Source organism: Numenius arquata, chromosome 20 (genome assembly GCF_964106895.1).
Source record: "Numenius arquata chromosome 20, bNumArq3.hap1.1, whole genome shotgun sequence".
Taxonomy (NCBI): domain Eukaryota; kingdom Metazoa; phylum Chordata; class Aves; order Charadriiformes; family Scolopacidae; genus Numenius; species Numenius arquata.
Window position 1 is genome coordinate 194114 of NC_133595.1, and position 19801 is coordinate 213914.

Here is a 19801-nt window from a genome sequence, read left to right on the forward strand (position 1 = left end):
TTGTTCTTTCAGCCTGATTTGTGGCAAGCCCTTTCCAGAATCGGCCAGAGCACACCTGGGCTGCTGATGCCAAAGCTTCACTGGCAGTATTTAATCCAGCCCTGTGGGATTGGTCACCTTGTTCCATGAACCATGACTCTTCTTTGTTCCCTTATGACAAAAGAAACAGACATTTAGGAACCATTTCCAGGTTGTAAAAATGGTCTTTTTTTTTACTTCCAGGTTGAAAATGGTCACTAAGTTGGTGACAATTGCCCAATGGCAGAAATTGCCCAGTGCCAAAGACACTCCCTCACCTGCTGGCTCACCTGGCTGTCGCTTACTCATGGAAGGTGTTGGAATTACTGTGCACAGGGAAAATGCATACTGGAAAAGGGACCTGCCCTGTGACACATAAAGGAGATCAGATTTGGAGCACCCCAGTTCTCAGAGCCACTATCACTTTGAGATGTCACCCCCATGAATGCGTAAGCAGATGCAGAATTATCCTGATGGTGTCTCCAGGCGCACGTGTGCAGCAGCAATGCAAAAAATAAACAGAGCTTAACTTCCACAGCGGACAAAAACTTACTTTTTATGACTGAAACCCTTGAGCCCCACGTCACTTGGAGGCAGAAATGAATCCTTTGAGTCCTTGAAGGCACTTTTCTACATCCTCTTTATCTGGGATGGCCTCAGATTCTTTGGATTCCTCTTAGTGGAGCCCTGTGGCTTCTCCAAATTGCTGGAGAAATAAACCAAGCCAAAACCACCACTGGAGTGTAAAACAAGCTTAATGAAAATCCACTGATGTAAAAAGGCAGATGACTTGTCCCCTGCTGCAACAAAATCTGCAGTGCATCTGCAGCCAACATCTCTCACGTGATGATCCCTCTGGGGCAGGAGCACCAAGGGGGTGCGAAGGATGCTTCCACAGTCATCACCCAACGCCTCCACATGGCCACACAACACTGATCACAGCCAGACCCTTGTCTAGGCTGGCGCTTGGGCCTTCATCAGTTTACCTTAATCCACCAAGAGCTTAGTAGACTTCCCTGGCCTCGCGGCAGCTCTGCAGGATAAATCTCTGTGGGTGTTGACAGCTCATCTTGTCCAGCTTTTCTGTGGCCCACACAGGGTGCAAGAAGCTGTCTGAGCTCAGATACTGGAGACACATGGGAAGGATGGGGCTTGAGATGTACCCCATCCTCAGGTTTTGACAGCAGAGCCACATACCCATAACCTCCCCAAAGGACACAGGTATAACCACTGGGTTTTGCCAAGGCTACGATGACAGCTAAAACATCAGTGTTCTCACAAACCATGCTGGCTTAATACCAGAAGGTATTAAGCAGGTCCAAGCAAGAAGGTCTCTAATCCCACTGCACAGTGTATTCAGGCAACTTCATGGAAAGATTGGGATCTTATGTCCTGTTTAATGGACTGTCTCCCAGGAAAACTCAAACATCTACTGGGGTAGAAGCCTACACTTGCAATGGAGTTTGGTAAGGGAAGCACCAGAGCCACAAGGCTTTTCAGCCCCTTGGGCATTTAACCTCCGCAAAAGCAGTGCAGCAGCTTCAACAGCACAGGGGACAACACTTCACACATACCCCGAGGTTGGGTCTTGCAAAGTGTCAAGGTAGGTCTGAGAAGACATGCTGAACAAATGCTCTAATCTAGCAAAAGGGTAATGGGCAAGAAAAGGCATCTTGTCCTCTTCTGGCTGTGCTTTGTACCAGAGCCATGCTGTGGACTAAGTCTAGCAACCAGACAGATGTAACCTAGGCCAGACATAACCATGGTGCTCCAGCCTCTCCCAGGCCAGCGTTTCTGGCCCAGGTAATCAGCTCAGGAGCCCTATTCACATCCAGTCGAAGCTCAAGGGCCCATGATGGGAAAACGGGTGAGGTGAGGCACCAAGAGGCTCAGGTGCCTCCACACCCAGCACAGGGCCATGAAGGCTGATGGGGGAGACATTCGCCTGCTGATCCCTCTTCTTCCACTGCACCCTTCAGTTCCAATAGCAGAAAATCCCAGAAAAGCTGGTGGGATGGGACATCTGGAGTCTCTGGCCCAACCCATCTGCCCCACAATGACCCTAAACACCAGATCAGGGAAAGTGGAGATTTGTCATCTGAATCTTTAAAACTCCAGGGATGGGGCTTTCCTAGTTATCAGCCTCTCTGTACCCTTTAATCTTTTTTGATTAGCTCCAGAAATAACATGACAAGTTTGATCATAAAGCACAATCTTTCTCTGCCACATTACTGTAAATGACCCCCACCATGTCCTGCCTCCCAGTCATGCCAGCTGAAGCACACTCAGCATTTTAAAAAGCATGTCTTCGAAAGAATAAAACAAGAAGAGACCAAATCTTTTGGTCTGGGTTCTGATTATGAAACTGAAGTCACCCCAGCTTTTGCCAATGATCCCCGCCAGGCACCCCCCTGTCTTACAGAACAGCACCCGCAGTGTGTTGGCTCTGGAGCGCACTTGGCTTCCCCACCTGCAGTTACTGCTGACGGACCTGTCAACTGGGAAAAAAATCTCCGTGGCACCTCCTGAGGATGGTGAACAGGGCAGAGCCTCTTTTGATGGAGATGGAGGCAGGGCAGCTGCTCCCAAGGACAGGAGGTGGCAGCTTCTTGTAGATCAGCATATACTTCCAGATAATTAAGAAATAATGATTTGTTCAGGAAAGGGTTCCTATTTTAACCTACTTGTGAATCTCCCTTTACAGCTTTACATCCTTGCCCGAAAGCATGTCCAGGTTTCCCTCTGACAGCGTTGTTCCGTGGGGATGCTGTGACATGCAAGCTAATACCTCTGTGGGCAAGGAACCAGAGAGCTCCATGCCTACCAGCCTCAAGGGCTACTTAAGCAGTCTCTGCTAAGAGAAGCTGAAACCCCAGGTGGCAAAGATCCATCACAGCAGAGGCAGCTTAACCATCACTCATCCCTCCACAAGAGGCTTTGGATTCTTTAACTAAAGATTTGCTTGATCTCAGGTACGGGCAAAGGGCTTGCTATAACCAGTGTTTCACTTCAATACCAAATAGTTACTTCTTTTTGGCTTGCCTGCTTAAAATGATAAAAAAAGATTAAGAGAAAGAAGGAAAGGGAAGAAGACAAGAAGAAAAGAAATCTAATTTTTTCAGGAGAAGTAGGCGCTTTCAAATTGCAGCAATATCTGAAAGGTCACACCGCAAAATCCGGGGCAGCTTGATGAGACAGGGCAAGAACATGTCAATTTTGCAGAAAATTGGGAAAAGCTACTGTAACAACCAGGTCTGAACATCTGCACGAGACTGGCAACAGAACCCAGGCAGTGAGTTAAATATAGCTGAGACGCCTGTGGTGACCTTGTGCATATATCGTAGACAGACATCCCGTTTTCTTTGAGGACTGCAAACTATGACAAGCCCACCTGCCTCTTGGGGCGTTTTCCTCATAGTTACTTACTCCATTCTAAAATGCACATATTATTTTCAGGTTGAAATTTATGGACTGGCTTCTAATTGCTGGAACTTCTCTGGTTTTGCTAGCTAAATTATGGAAGAGTCTAGAAACAGAAGTTTGTCCTCCTGGAAGAACTGAAAGATCATGAAAATATTTTCTCTTCATCTTCTTTTTTATTATCTAAGTAGACTAAGTTTCTTGAGCACTTCACAGATTTATCAGCCCACATATCAATCTGATTACTCTCTTCTGAACCTTTTCCAATTTTTTGTTAACCTCCTTTTCAGGTATAAGCCTCAAAACTGATCTCAGTAAGTCAATAACCATGTCTCAACTACAGAGGCAGCATCCGCCTCCTTGCTCAGGTTTGCTGTTCCTCTGAGTGTGTCCAACGTGACACTTCTCTGACTCAGGCCAGTCCTCAGACAGCTTGTGCTGTTCCCTCTCCCCTGTGAACCTTCACTGTTTTTTCAACCTCTGCTCCCCAGCTTCAGGAAGGGAGGAGAGAACTCCTGCTTCCTTTACTCCTCGCATCTCCCTGCTGATGCAGAGTTGGACCAAACGCCTTGGGACCCAGGCTGTTTCTGCATTTCCTATAACCCCCTGTGTCCTGCTGGGAGCAGGGCGAGAGATCCTACATGCATCCAAAATGAGTGTAATTGGTGAAACTGCTATGTAAAGCTTAGGGCAATTCATTGTGATAAAAAAATGACAAAAAGCAGCAGGGGGGCATCATACAATGAAGAACTGTATTGGGTAAATGAGAAATAAATAGGGCCATTTTCCTCCTTAGTTTTATGTCTCTGAGTTTTACTGTTTAGAGGCATTCTTAGGAAGCTCATGTGTTCCCCTGTCTCAACAACACCAGGTTATCTCCATTTGGCCGAACAAGACCAGAAGTCCTTAGGATATCTGCTGGGGTATGTTCCTCTTTTATTCAGACAGCAAGAGCTTTCATCTGCGAGCTGTTACCTTTCTTCCAGCCCTGCTTCTTCAACATCCCAAGATGATGCCCTAGCCCACCTCTACCTTTTGACTACACAGAGACCAAGAATAAAGATATGAGAGTCTATCAGGACTCACTCAGGAGAACAAGCAGGCATCTTCCTCGCAGACATTGAACAAGACACCTTGTGACACTGTCTAAGTACTGGTTCATCTGATTGCAAGGGACCCATCAGGGCTACAAGCACCTTTTTTCTAATAGGCTTTGATAATAGAGGACAATTTTCTGTGTCAGGTCCTGATTCTTGGGCCACCATAACTACCAGGGCCTGCTGACTGGTTTTTAGCAGGTCTGATCCCCCGTGACGTTATGCTGTGAAACAAGCCCACCTCCATGTATCTGCCACACAGCAGATAATGTCCACAGCACCCCACTTCAGAGCCCCTAGAGCCTCGGTGCTGCCGTGAAGCTGTGGAAGGTCCCACTGCACAAGCTGGGAAGCTGGACTGCTGCTGTAAAGTAAATAAAATTGGACGAGACACAGCCAGCAGCCAGAGAAACACTACAGGGAGTGTCTGTAGCACTACAGCATCTTCTGCATCACCACCCGGCCATTTGATGGCAGAGTCTGATAGGACTGCGTGGCTCCAGCCTCTGGACCGCCTGCCAGGGGGCACCAGGATCTTTCTGCAGCTTCTCTTTCATGATCTTTGTAGCCATTTGAAACGCTACCAATTGCAATTTGCCCCCCATTTTGCAGCCAGCCCCCTGCCTCCTTCACCTGCCAGTCTTGCGAGGCTCAGCCTTTCACTCCTTGCCCAGCAGCGGGTCAGTGCTATTGAGATCCCGGTATAATCAAAGTGTCTCCATTCCTCTGCTGGCTTAGCTGGAAGAGTCAGGTTACTGGCTGCAAACCCCCTATCTCTGATCACTTTAATACCCCTAACCCATGTCATGTCAGACAGAGTCAACATTTGCTCTGGAAAACACTCACATCGGAGAGAGAGCAAAGCCAGCCCAGCCCATGGCCTCGCCCAGCAATGCTTTGAAATTACCCAGGGGTAAAAAAAAAAAAAAAAAAAAAAAAAAGAGGTGAACAGCTGGGAGTTTTCCAGCATCTCTGGGAGCCCTCCTGACAGATCCCTGAAGTGTCAGGTTACTGGACGGGGGAACAGTTTTTATTACAGGAGGGTCAGCAGAGAATTCTGGCATTTTCAATTACCCGCACGCAGAAGCGGCCGTGATCCAGGGTCAGGATTAACTGCACGACCCCCGGCTGAAGACAGAGTGGCAGGGAAACACACCATGATGCTGCAAGGCACCAGCCAGTCCAGAGGCAACGGGACAGGGTAGTAAATAGGGAGATGTGAGGGAAAAAGTTGCTGACAGAGCATCTGGCAGTGGATGCCTGCTACTGCCCTGCAAACGTGGCAAACAGACTTGGAAAACCTTGGGGTAAGTGGGCAAGCTTCTCCCCCACTGCCTTTACTCAGGGACTCAGCCTCACGGGGTGACCAAGGTGTCTCCAGCACATGAGAATTACAGAATCACAGAATCACATGGGGTTAGAAGAGACCTCTGGAGATCATCTAGTCCAACCCCCCTGCCAAAGCAGGTCCACCTAGAGCAGGTTGCACAGGAATGTGTCCAGGTGGGTGACAGGGTGAATTACGTAGGGAACAGGATTCCCCATGGGACCAGACTGGGGCATTCCCCAGTACAGAGCTCCCAGGAGGTCCCAGGGCTCCTTCTGCACTTCAAGCCCTACACAACACCAGCAGCTTGCTCTGACAAGACTAAAGGGTGATGTTGTGCAGCGGCCAGGATGGTGCTACGATCAGTCATAGAGCAAGGGCTTCCCTGACCTTGAAGCCACAGGGCCTGGAGACATCTAGGCTAGGATCCAGGCTCCATCAGTGCCTGATAAACAGTGTTTGACATGGCAGGAGTACACAGGCCTCCATGCAAGGCTGCAGGCAGGTGGCATAGGCACATGGGGCTTAGGTATCCTCTGTTTCTTAAGCACGTGCAGATTGGGAAGTCAGGACAACTCACTCTGCACTTCACCGCACATCTGGATGTCTTGTATCAGTACCTCACCCAAAGGAAGCCTAATCCAAATCAGACCTTCCTTCTAGCCCCAAGGCAAGCCAGTCCCACATGGTCCCCAGCAGGTGACTGTCACTGTGCAATGGCCCAGCTGTCCCCAGTCCAGGTCCCATCACTGACCTCAAGCACCCAGTTCTGCATGCTTTTACTCAGCTCAGAGTCCAAATGTGTCTAGGTATCTAACTGAAAATTGGCTTCATTTTTCACTTCTCCAGGTTTACCTGGCTCTCTCCTGCCATTTAAGCATTGCAGGCTTTCACGTCATGGGCCCTGCTGGAGAATGGGTTTGAATCTGAGATGCCTTCTTCCAACATGAGCACTGAAAGCACCTCAGTAAGGAATACCTGGATGAGGAAGGGAGGATAGGAAGCTTTTCCTGACCAGCTCTCAATGGCAACACTTATGATCCTGCTGTGTATGGGAGGTTGGGCTGGAGACCTCCAGAAGCCCCTCCACCAGCACCTCTGTGTGTGAGACTCTCTCCTGCTAAAAGGGTTCACTATTACTTGGAGAATTAAAACATTTGTCCACCCAATTTCTTTCCCAGTGTCCTCCTCTCTGATGGCACGTTCAGAAGCCATATATTTTTGAAACCAATTATCTCCAGCAGAAGCTGAGGAAAACAATGCATCGTCAAAGGGATGACAGCACTCTTTAACAAACAACATTTGCCATCAAAGCAGCAAAAGCCATTGGTCTGGGATGTTCACTGGACTTGCTAGAGTTCTAGAGGACTGGTATTTCACAGCCTGTGAGGTTTTTGCTTCCAAGGTTCCTGGCAAGGTGGCCCTATCAGGCTGGTACCCACACTGTTTGTGTGTGTTGAGTGTCTGGAAAATTTCCCATCAGGCCCAGCCTCCAGCCCCTCGAGTTTGTAACTACAAACACTGGAAAATCTTACAAACATGGCAATGCAGTCCAAAGCTGGTCCTGGCTCCGGCCCCATTTGAATCAACGAAGGCTTTGGTGTAGATTACCGCCTTTAAAGCAGTTCCTAATGCCACAAGCCCAGTAACTTGGCCCGGGCAGACGAAGGCTTTTGGCTGTCTTTATACTCTTTGTCTAATTGAGTTTGTAGCCTTCATTTGCATGCTGCCATCCTGCCCGCGGTGGAGGGCAGGACTTTGTTCTCAGCACTGAGAGGAGGTGCTCCAGAGGATCCCAGCACCCCATCACGCAGCCCGCTGGAGCGCGTTTGGGGTCGCTCGGTGCCAAGGTCATCCCCACCTCCTGGACTCCTCTCCACGTGGAAACCTCATCTGCTCCTCACTTTGCGATGTCATCAGCAAAAGGCTGTGGAAAGCAGGAACGCTGGCAGAAGGCAGCCCTCCGTCCCTCCAACTCACCCCTCACATTTTCAATAAAACGGTACTTTCCCAGAAGGTGACAATTAATTGCAACTGAAATTGTTCTTAGGAACATACTGATTTTGAAATTTCAGATGCAGAAAACTTAGACCAGAGAAATATTTCTTGAAAGAATGATGCCTGCTGAAGGGCATTGCCTTGGACCCACTGAGTCCTGCTAATTTGAGACTGAACTTGTTCCCTTGCTCTCTTTCATGGTAGGTTCCACCAGGCTGGCCTCCCTCTGTGTGGAGGAAAATTTTGGAAATATCAAGTTTTTTCCCTTTCCTGCCCAGCCCTACCAAGGCAGCAGGCGCCTGCACGCTGCCCAGAGGCAGTGATGAACATGGAGCGGGCTGCGGTGAGACAGGCACAGTGAGGATCTTCCTGCCTGAACTGAGTCAGACACAGATTTTTCATTTTATACAGAGACAGAGGGGACTACTAGATCACAGGGACTCTGAGATGGACCAAGGGACAACTGCCCAGCCAAATTAACCCGATTTGCTACAACCATCTACTATGGTCCATATAAACGCACCATGGAGCAGCATCACCCCCCAGTGTATGCTCAGCTGCTGGAGTGCTGTGACCCTGAAACCGGCCTCCGGTGTGTCCGCAGCCCTGCCTGCCCACCTCCAGCGTCTCCACCTGCCCCAGCACTGGCACCCAGCGCCTCCTGCGCAAACAAGGCAATTAGAACTCTGGGTTGTGTCTGCCAAGTGCAGCAGTAAAGATAAATCACCCCTCCTGAACACATAAGCAGAAGGTGAGCTCCTGAGCCACTCCATCGGCTCCCAGCACTCACACACAGCGGGGACAGCGGCACGTTGCGGGGAGAGGGGAAGGCGCTGGTTCACCAGCATGGACTTTCCACCCCATCCATCATGGACGGGCCTTTGTTTTCTGCCCAAAGTCAGCTCCAGATGCTTTGGAACAGGTTTCTGAAACCCCAGGCAGGTGTGGGAAAAATTATCCTCAACCTCACGGAGTAATTTATGCAAGAGGGAGCCTGGGAGTCAGCAGGTGGAGGAGCCGCAGAGCTGGTCGTGGGAGGAGAAGAGCATCTGCCAGGAAAGCTCTAGCACTGCAGCCCCTACCCTGCTCTGCCAACATCCCCCCAGCTGCCCACTGCAGGAGCGGGAAGAGGAGTCCTGGAGAGCCAGCAGCTGGCAAAGCTCCTACCATCTGGGAGCCCTGGCTGTGGACGGCCTCCAGCGAGCAGAGGAGAAGGGACTTGGGCATGGCAGGGTCCCTCCCAGGCACTCACCGCCGGCTGCCGCAAGCTGGGGGGTGCAGCAAAGGCAACAGGCTGGGCCACCAAGTGAGAGGGGGAAGGCAGCAAATGTCAAGCCTCATCAGTTTTTGGTGGCAGTGGCCCCATGAATGAGGCAGCCAGGGTGGAAGTAGGAGCTGGGGATGAAGGAAAGAGAAGAAGGGCTGCAGCGCCTGGATGGTTACGTGGATCTGTGTGGAGGGTAAGGTTTGGCTGTTAATGCTGCATAAGAGAAGCAGCCATGGGGACATGAAGGTCTCAAGAGGTTTTGGAGCCTGGGAGCAGGCATATTGTCACAGAAACACATCCAGTTAAGTCGCCAAAAGAAGAAACCTGGGATTTACGGGACCTGAAGAATAGTCCTACAGTAGTACAGCAGACACAATCCTGCTTGTTCTGTCACAAATGCAAACAGTCTTTGCCCTGGCTCCTTCACATGGGAGATGGCTCCACAGCTCTGAAAATTTCTGCTTTTCTACCTAAATGTGATCACCAGCCACTCTCTACCATCTGCTCTTGTCCTGCTTTAATAACTCGTCTCCCTTTCTGGTGCCTCTCTGTCCCAGCACGTCATTACAAGCAGCAAATAAATCCCCTTCACCAAGGCTGACCTTTTTGGTCTCCTGTCTGTAATATGGGCTCCCCTGTGTTCTTCTCACCTTATCAGCCCTTCTCTCTACCTGCTGCAGTTCAGCTCTCTTGAACATGGGTAACCAGGTGTGTACACAATGACCATACAAAGCTCCACCCAAGCTTTGTGCAATGGTAGTGGGACTTTGCTACAGCTGGTGAACACACTTTGTTTGATACAGAACAGTCATCATGTGTTGTTTTTCCACAAGGTTTTATACTGGAGAGTTTTCCCCTTCCCACGGGTTTGCCACCAGGTCCTCCTTAGCTGCCTTCCGTTGTTGAACTTCACCCTGATTCTGTTATTCCACCTTTCAGTATCTTCCTGGAAGTATCAGAGTCCTTCTCTGTCCTAACAACATTTGTTTCAGTTTTCTGCACAAGAAATACCCTACCAGATTTTGAAACATCAAGAACTATGAGACTATTTCTCATGGACCTCATTTAGTCACCTCATGCTGCCCCATTTGGGTGGCAATGGTCTCCCATGTAGGCAGTTCCTGAACAGCTTTACTAGAAGTTTTCCAAATCAAATGTTTTACTGATGTCCAGACAGGGAAAGTCTACTGCATTTCCTCAGAAAATCAGTGATCTCATTGGAAAAAAAAGCAAGAACAAGCTACACAGACCTGTGTACAAGGACTTGATGTCTCTTGATGTCTCAAGTCAAGACTGGCTGCCCTTCTGAAAGATGCTTTAGCCAAAGACAGGACTGAATGTGAGGATAGATATGCAGGTTGATTTAAAACATCTTGTCTTGAACCTTTGAAACTTAGTATAACAAAGAGCAATGGCCATAAATCATAGCTTGGGAGGTTCAGGTTGGATATCAGGAAAAGTTCCCTCACCAGAGTGGTGGTGCAGCTCTGGGACAGGTCGCTGCAAACACAGGGACATCTCTGCCTTTGGGGATTACCAATAATTGTCTATCCAAAGCCAGAACTGCCCTGATGTAGTGCTGGCAGCAGTCCTGCTGTAGGTGGGAGGTTGGGTGGGAGATAGAAGATGCTGAGATGCTACAATCTCCTGCCTTTTATTTTTATACTGGATGGCAACAAGAAATAGACATTCATAGCTTTTAATGAGCTTTTAAGCTCATTCCAACCCTTCAAGGTGATTTCTGTACACATTTTCCCAGGTTGTTGTTTCACAGACAAGTAATTCCTGACTGCAGCCAGCTCAGGGCAAGGCTGAGAGCAGCAGGAGAGATAACAGGAGATGCCATGACTCCCTGCTTCTGTCCACAGGAGCAGAGGCCACTGCTGTGCATCCCTCTGAAGGAAGAAGCCAGCCAGATATTCTTGATCCAAAACAAAAGTGAGAAGATAAAAGCAGGAGTCCATGTGCCCCAGGAACAGTTCTCAGTTCCTGAACCTAACCTAGGGTTAGGTTAGGTTCCCATACAGTTCTCTCTCTGCCTAGCCTTCAGCATTACTACTGTGACGAGCAAACAGCAACCTGGATGGCTGAAGTGCCAGTCCCTTCCAACCTCATACCTTCACCTTGTCTGCTGCCCCAGCTCCACCCTGCTCCCTCCTCACCCCTCCATGCTCCCTGCTGCATTTGGCAGTAAAGCTCATGGGCCATAGCTGCAAGGGACTTATTTTTTTTTTGGTTGAAGGTGAGGGGAAAATATTCCCTCCTGGTGCCTTGCACTTCCCAGGATCTGTCTGGCCTGCACTTCATTACTCATGACTGAACTTCCCAGACTTTGATAAGGAGCAGCCCAGCCTCAGTCCGGTCACAGGACATTCACAGACAAGCAGAGCCGTGGCCCATGTGCTTGCTTTGGGCCATTGAAACATTCAGCTGTCCTTGAGTTCACGGGCACCTCTGAGTCTTGTCAGGACTGCCCTGTCCAAAAGACACTGCCTGGCTGGGATGGAAGCGCCTGGGCTGCGACAGCCACCGCGAAGCAGAAATTCAAACCCTAGTGATGTCTGGCATCAGCCTGGTGTGCAGGTGTGAGCTGCACATCTTCCCAGCCAAAGGACCCATGTCACGACATACTGCTGTAAAATGCTACCCAGAATAATAATGCAAATAATCCCAACAAGTTATTTGGAGCCATAGAGAGGGAGAAACTGTGCCAGTAAACTCTGCCACTGTGAATGCTGCTCTTGATGTGTTTATCAGAAGAGTGTACCAGTTTTCTCTGCCACAACACTAGCTGGTACTCACACTGCATTAGCTGGTTATGGCTCTTTTTGGCTCTGCTTGCAGCCAAGAGCCTCTGACATCAGAGTTAATCCCCCTCTTCTTATGTGTGACACAAGAGCCGCTCACAAAAGGCACACATTCCCAAAAATCTGGATTTTCTCTTTCCCCCATCACTGGAAGGTCTTGAATTTGTCTCTGGATACTCTGGAGACCAGGGCTTTTTCCTCCCTTCTCAGATCAGAGAATCCAGTCTGTTATCAAGAGGTGCCCCTCCCATATGCTATTTAAGTCATCCCTGCCAAGGAGTGCTTTCCCTCAGTGACTTTCCCTCAGCCTGCCCACGGTGCAGATGGAGCCTGCGAGTCCTTGCAGCACCGAGACTCCCCACCCTCCCCAAAGAATGGCCACAAATTAGCAAGCAGGGGCTGTGCGTTGTCACCAGCAAGAGGGTTGATGTCTGGCATGGCTTTCAATTAGTCAAGCGTCATTATCCCAAGCACTGGGCCACGCTCAGCTCCTTGACCCCTGGCTTCCCTCCTGCGCCTTCCCTCTTGGGATGCTGGCATAGCTCTCAACCGCCCTCCTGGCACAGGTCTTTTGTTCTGGCATGGCTGAGAAAAGGCTTTTGGTGGCACCCAGTCTCTGCACAGTGGGCTTGTTTGCTTTTGGTCCCTTAAGACAGGTCCAGTTGTGTCAAATGGCAAGTCCTGGATGTCCATCCTTGGAGAGCTGCTGAGCTTTGGGGGAGAGGTGGAGGGTGCGATAGGCAGGCAAGCGGAGGGTGAATTGGGCAATGTACAGCATGGATCTGGAGGTCAAGAAGAAGCCTGCTGAGAAGAGCAGAGAGAAAACACAACCTGGCCTCAAAGGTGACAGAAAATATTTCCTAGGAAGGCTGTGAGGATCATGCAGAGTTTGCTGGAAGGGGTAAATTCAAGTTGGCTGAAGACTGACCAGGGAGCAAGAAGGTGGTGGGAAGGGGATATTTATTTCAAGCTCTTTTTATTTTTATTCTGCTGGTCCTGGTCTTTCTAATTTTCTATACTTTGAAAAGGGAAGCATCATTTCTCCTCTTCTGACAAAACCTGCCTTTCTGGAGGTTAAATACCTTTGGTCTTTTTAGGGGACACACTGCAAGAGAAAGCTCTGGGACACCACCTCCAAGCACGGGCTGGCACTGGCCTTCTCACACACTCTCTTTCAACCAGCCTTCTCCTAAGAAGAGAGGTGGCCTGTCCCTCGGGGCTCCTCTCTGCACTGTGGTGTCTGATCGCTTTGTTGGTGGGACTGAAAAGATGACAACATTACAGTGAAATGCAAAGGGCAAACCTGGGGCGTTGTTGTGGTTTGGGCTGGGCCAAACCAGGACAGTTGTCTAAGGTCAGCTAACACAACCTCAGCCTGGCCAACACAGGACATCATGCCATGCAGCCAGGAGGAACAGCAAAGGATCCAGCCAAGGACGACCGAGACATGGACAGAGTTGGGCTGGCTGAGCCTGCTAATGAAGACAGTTAGGAATGAATTCCATTGTAGCTATAACTGCTCAGAGCACACTTAAAAAAGGGTGGAAACACTCTTCCCAGCAGGGGTAAGTGACACAACAAGGGGCCCGAGACATAAATCGGGTTGAAAATAATGAAAAGCATCTTCCCCAGGAAGGTGACGTAGTCCTGGGACAGGTTAGCAGAGAGGTGGAGTTTTCCCAGACTCAGAAAAAAACACAGCCTCCTGATCTACTCTTGGTGATGGTCCTGCTGCAAACAGGGGGGTGAATCAGAGACCCCAGATGACCCTTCCACAAACCCCAATGGGATCCTATTGCCCAAAGCTGGCACGGCAGCATGACTTGGTGGAAGTAGCTCTTGTCAAACTGTCTTGATTTTTTTCCTGAACTCCGGAGTTTAGCAGAGTGCACAGACCTAAAGTGTGTGAGGCACTGGGCTCAGCATCAGCATCATCTGCAACACATGAAATTAGTTTTACACAAGACTGGCACTCAATGGGGACTCACACTGTCTCCAGCACAGTGGAGGTAGCACCTCTCCTTAAAATTATTAGAGATCTGGGAGATGACATAAAAACATTGCTGACAAGCCATTAATAAAGTGTCCAAAATGGCAGTGTTGGGAATGACCACTTCTCTGCAGAGCAATGATCATGGCTTGATGGCTAACCCCATGAAAACGATTATAAGGTTATGCTTGGGTCTGGAAATGAAAATGCAGGTCTTGCTCGCAGAACGGGAGATTGCATCCAGGGAAGCAGCAGCAGAAGGTACCAAGACAGAAGCCACTAGGGAGGTAAGAGCTGCCCGTGTGGCTGAAGGAGGTAGCACTTTACACCTTGGATGTGTAAAGGGGACAGTGAGACCAGCAAGGAAAGTATTTTATCTGCTACTGGATACAATACCTAGTTAAAAAAACTATGATGAAGAATATAGAGGTTTCCACAAAGAGCTGGTTTCCACATTCTGGAAAGCCACCTTATAGCAAGAAAGGATGGTTCAGCTTGGTCTAATCTACCTCTTATTTTAACTTGAGAGAAGCTACCTACCACCTGTGCCTACATTAGGAGAAATATCCTACTACAACAGCACAACTGATGTAAAGGCGAATGTTAGTGAAATCCAGACCTCCTTGGAGAGGGGTATAACAGTAATGACCGCAGCCATCTTTCTCTGGGAGAACAAGAAGGTGAATGGTGTGTCACCTTCTTTGATCCCAAGTTTCCCTTTTGGGATGACAGTCACCATACCATCACACTCCCCAGTGCCACTTCTCCGGCCGTAGTCAAGGATCATTTTCTCATTCTCTCACAGCAGCTTTTGCCTGGGATGCTGAAGAATTCATGACACGTGAAGGTTAGAGATGCTGCTGGTGATGTGTCATCTCACCTCAGTCCTGAAAGCACCAAGCACAGGTGGTCCCGCAACAGTGGTCCATTTATCCCTGGGTGAACCAGGGTGATTTTGCCTTGCTTTCTTTGGGGCTCGGAGGTCCCCAAAGGCCAGTGGAGCAGGCACTTTGCTGGGAGGCCATTGTCCAGCTGCAGCAGAAGCACAACTCCATCACGTATTGGGTCCGTGCTCTGCCCAAGAAGGAGGCCCAGGTGGCTACTCAGCCCAGGGCAAAGGCAGAGGGAGGCTGCCATTGCTGATTCCCTGGGCTCATCCCTCGCCTCCCTCTGCACATCCTCCTCTCCCTGCAACACCCTCCATTCTCCTGTCCCAGCTCTGCCTTTGTGTCTGCAGCTTCTGTTACCAACTGCTAATGATCTACATCAAGGCTGCCAGGCAGTGCAAGTGTAAGCAGAAGAATTCAGAGCCTCTAATTACAGAGGAATTAGCAAGCAGACAGTTACTGTTTAGTGCTAATGAATAGATACATTAAGAGAGACATCACACAGGCTAAAAAGTGTGAGCCCTGATAATAAAGGAGTGTCAAACAAGGAAAACACAAGGAGGAGGATCCAGGGGACTGAAAAGGATTTGCCTGCACCTCAGCTTCCTGGCTTTGCTAAGGTGGAAGTAGCCACAGACAGTACATGAAGGTAACAAGCACACCATATAACTGCAAAGTGCAAAATCCAAGTGCTAAATAACTCATCTATAGTGCAGGATGATGTTGGGGGTGTGCAGAGCCCCTTCCCAGCCCCAGGAAGCATTGCGCCGTCAGCCGTCTCTCTAAAGGAAGCTGCAATGGGTCACTGTCCCAGACCAGGTCTTCTCTCTTCATCCCGTGAAGACGTGTTCCTGCTCACGGTCAAGCCACGGTTGCACTCTATCCTAAATCTACCTTCAAGGCTTCTGATATGGTACTGAAAAACACTGTGACCCCGTGGCTCCTGAGCTCACTTAAGATCAGAGGTCACTCCGCTGGTTCATGTGCGACCCATTTTTTCAGGTTACCTCCGTCTCGGTGCCCTGCGTCCCCAACCAAGTGATGCCCGCCTGCACCACTGCTGCTTTACCTGAGACCAAACACCTCCTGTGCCCTGCAGCCAGCACACACCAGAGTCTCCAGGCAATTCAGTGGAAATGCAATCATCCACGACCGCCAAATTCAGTCTTGAAAGTCATGTAGTGTCCAGGGCAGCCTGGGGCATGTTCGCAGAACCCCACACATTTGCTGCAGTGCTCAGAAGGACCACAGAAACTCACTTGCTCCCACACATGCTGGTACCTTACTGGCATGCTTCCACCATGCAAACAGATTAAGCCAAGCCCCAGCCCCAGTCTGTGCTCCAGCTCCAGATGGCTTCCAGGTGGGCTGAGTAGAGCAGCCTGCAGGGCCCACTGCCACCAGCACGGCTGCTGCCCAGGTGCTGCTGGTAGATCTCCCAGTGGTAGCAGCACTACCAGCCATCCTGACACATCCCTTCCCCAGGCAAAACCACCCTGCACAGGGGGACCATAGCCACACAGAGCTGGAGAAGCTCTGCTGCTTGGTCTTCTTCACTGAGGTGACTCTGCAGTGGCACAGGACCTGGAGAAGATTTCCAGGTGGTCATCCCATATATCCATCTCCCAGCCCCTCTTCTGTGTGGCTTTCCTCTGCTTTCACAGCCTGTCCTGGTTTTCTCTGCAGTCAGAGCAGAGATCGTGGCTTGTGTCAAAATGCTGGAGGTAATCTCACCTTCCCTCCTCGGGAAGCAGTAGCAGAGGCTGCAACGAGGCTGCCAGCAGTGGTGAGTGCTGCTGCTGTGTCTGCAACACACCGACTGTGGGTGCAACTGATGCTCCGAGGCAACAACCTCAGAAACAGTCACCAGCCCAGTGCTGGAGAGGGATGCTGAGACAGCAGGGGACCGTGACACGAACTGTTCTGCTGCGGTAACAGGGACGGCAGCTCTGCCTTGAGGCACACTCCAGCTTTTCACCAAAATAAGGGATATTTTTCACACTCAAGGCTTGGGATTCGCCCAGGAATTGCCAGGCCCACGGGCTTTGGCCATCACCAGCGTTACAGAGCAAGTGACACAATGCCACATCTCACCCCACCTCCCCTCCCCTTCAAGCCCTGCTCACCCCACAGGGTTTCACCCAGCACCTCTTGACCAGGAGGTCTCTGCCCACCACCTCCCCATCCTGGAGAGATCAGCTGGGAGAGACAGGTCTGCATCTTACCAGCCTGGTTGGTGGTGATGTTCACTGATGCAAACTGCGGGGAGAAGGGGCTCTGGTCGGTGACGCCGTTCACCGCCTGGATCTCAAAGGTGTACTGGGTGTGGGCCAACAGGTCGCTGATGTAGATGCGGGGCTCTGTCAAGCCCAGCTGGCGGGGGGCAAACTGCACGTTGTCCCCACAGCGTGTACACGCCCCGCGGCCGGAGCCGCAGCTCTTGCAGATGATATTGTACACCAGGTCCTCCCGGCCCCCTGAGTCCCGTGGTGGGGTCCACTCCAGCATCAGCGAGGTCTCGTTCACACTGGAGATGACGGCCTGGGGGGCAGACGGGATGGCTGCAAAGGGAATAGACAGAAAGGTGTAAGAGCCAGAGCCCTGTTCATCGCTACAGGACCAGCTGCACCCCATCCTTTTCCCACCCCTGGACAGGACTCTGCTACAGGCATGCGCGGAGCCGGGTGGTCTCTTGGTGTCAGGGACGTGTGGAACAAGTGGGACAGCCAAAGGCAGGAACGGGACCAAAACTCATCCTCTTAACCCAGGCTCATCTGATTACACGGCATCCCTGGCAAAATTCACCAGTTATTTTCTGTAGCATTTCTGATTCCTGCCCTTTGCTGCACTAATTTCCCGCATGTCACCACACAGCTCTTCTTGTCCGGGTACAGCCCCAGAGCAAAGCCATCCCACCGCCCAGAACAGCACAGAGCAACCCCAATTTCTATCCTCTTTGCGTGTGCAAAGCTTTGCAAGAGCAGATTGGCCCAGGGTAAGAAAGACCCATGCCTGCAAGGATGAGGTGGTCTGAGCCCTCCAGCTTCCTCCAAAATCCCACTGAGGCAGATGCCTTAGTTAAGCATCCCTCAGTGCTCTGACTGATGCGTGTCTCCTTTCCCAGCACACACGGTCCCTCCCCAGTTGCCCAGAGCCCACATACTGGTGCATGGCATGTCGACAGGATCGGCATCTGCCCGGTAATATCCATTTCGGCACACGCAGTTAGTGGCCCCTTCTGAAGTTGTCCGGCTGTTAATTGGGCAGTGGACGCATCCTTCATCCCCTTGGCTGGCCTTGAACGTCCCCGACGGGCAGCCTGGAAGAGACCCAAGAGCAGCAGTAAGCGATGAGGACAGGGGCTGGCGGGGGCACCCGGAGCCCGGCAGCGCTGCCAGAAAACACGCCAAAACCTGACAATTTGAAGTAAACAAAGTGGAGAAGGAGCAGCTGGTTTGAAGGCTCTGGGGAGGCAGGCGCTGCTGCTCAGGCTGCCTGTGGAGATGGGGATCCCGGTGCAGACGTCTCTCCCTTCGTCCCCAACCATGAGTGCAGAACAGGGTCCACTCAGGGAGCCTTACAACTGAAAAGGGGGATTTTAGCCACTGTCATGTAAGAAGCAGCTATACCAACTCAGACCAAAGGTCCACGGCGACCAGGATCCTCCCCTCAACAGCGGCCACCCAAGGAGCAGGGCACGAGCCAGGCACAAGCATTGCCCACAGGACCTTCCCACCCTCCAACAAGTTACAGCTTGGGGAGTTTCTGAGAGGTAGGCTCTGCATTTAACATCCCTCATGGGATGTTTCTTCCACTAAGTTAGTCATTTTTTTATTCCATGCAAATGTTTTGCACCCATTTTCTCCTGCAGCAGAGCCCCAAGGTGTAACTGCACGTGGCATGAAGAAACTGCCACCCTCTGCTTTGATGCTGCCAGTGGCCATTTCACTTGATGCACTCTCACATTTGCATTGGCAATAAACACTCAGTTGCCATCCTCCTTCTCCATGACCCCTAGGCTTGCACAAACCTCTGTCATGCCCCAAGAAAGATGCATAACAACATTCACTATTTTATTCTCTACTCTTGTCCCAATCTGGTGAAGTTCCCGCTGACTGGAAAAAGGGGAACATAACCCCAATATTCAAAAAAGGAAAAAAGGAAGACCCAGGGAACTATAGGCCAGTCAACCTCACCTCTGTGCCTGGCAAGATCATGGAGCAGATCCTCCTGGAATCTCTGCTAAGGCACATGGAAAATAAAGAAGTGATTGGAGACAGCCAGCATGGCTTCACCAAGGGCAAATCGTGCCTGACACAAATTTGGTGGCTTTTTACAATACTGCCACAGGCTTGGTGGACAAGGGCAGAGCAACAGACGCCATCTACCTGGACTTATGCAAAGCATTTGACACTGTCCCACATGACATCCTGCTCTCAAAATTGGAAAGTCATGGGTTCGATGGATGGACCACTTGGTGGATCAGGAACTGGCTGAATGGCCACACTCAAAGGGTTGTGGTCAATGGTTCAATGTCCAATTGGTGGCCAGTGATGAGTGGTGTTCCTCAGGGGTTGGTACTGGGACCAGTGCTGTTCAACATCTTTGTCGGATTCATGGACAGTGGGATAGAGTGCACCCTCAGCAAGTTTGCCAATGACACCAAGCTCGGTGGCTTGGTCGACACGCTGGAGGGAAGGGACAGAGGGACCTGGACAGGCTTGAGAGGTGGGCTTGTGCAAACCGCATGAAGTTCAACCACGCCAAGTGCAGGGTCCTGCACCTGGGACGTGGCAATCCCAGGCACAAATACAGGTTGGGCAGAGAATGGCTGGAGAGCAGCCCTGAGGAAAAGGACTTGGGGGTGTTGGTGGATGAGAAGTTCAACATGAGCCGGTAATGTGCACTGGCAGCCCAGAAAGCCAACCGGATTCTGGGCTGCATCAAGAGAAGTGTGGCCAGCAGGTCGCGGGAGGTGATTCTACCCCTC

At 50.6% G+C, this 19801-nt stretch overlaps 1 protein-coding gene across 3 annotated transcripts in view; it reads right to left on the reverse strand.

Annotated features, from left to right (window-relative positions):
* The window catches only part of EPHB2 (EPH receptor B2), a 138053-nt gene that overhangs the window by 34227 nt on the left and 84025 nt on the right, over nucleotides 1-19801 (reverse strand). For all 3 annotated transcript variants that reach the window (XM_074161485.1, XM_074161486.1, XM_074161484.1), the window contains exons 4-5: nucleotides 17975-18130; nucleotides 17037-17372 (exon numbers count right to left, since the gene is read on the reverse strand). In XM_074161485.1, coding sequence (XP_074017586.1) covers nucleotides 17037-17372; nucleotides 17975-18130 — 492 coding nt within the window. The remainder of the gene's footprint in view (nucleotides 1-17036; nucleotides 17373-17974; nucleotides 18131-19801) is intronic.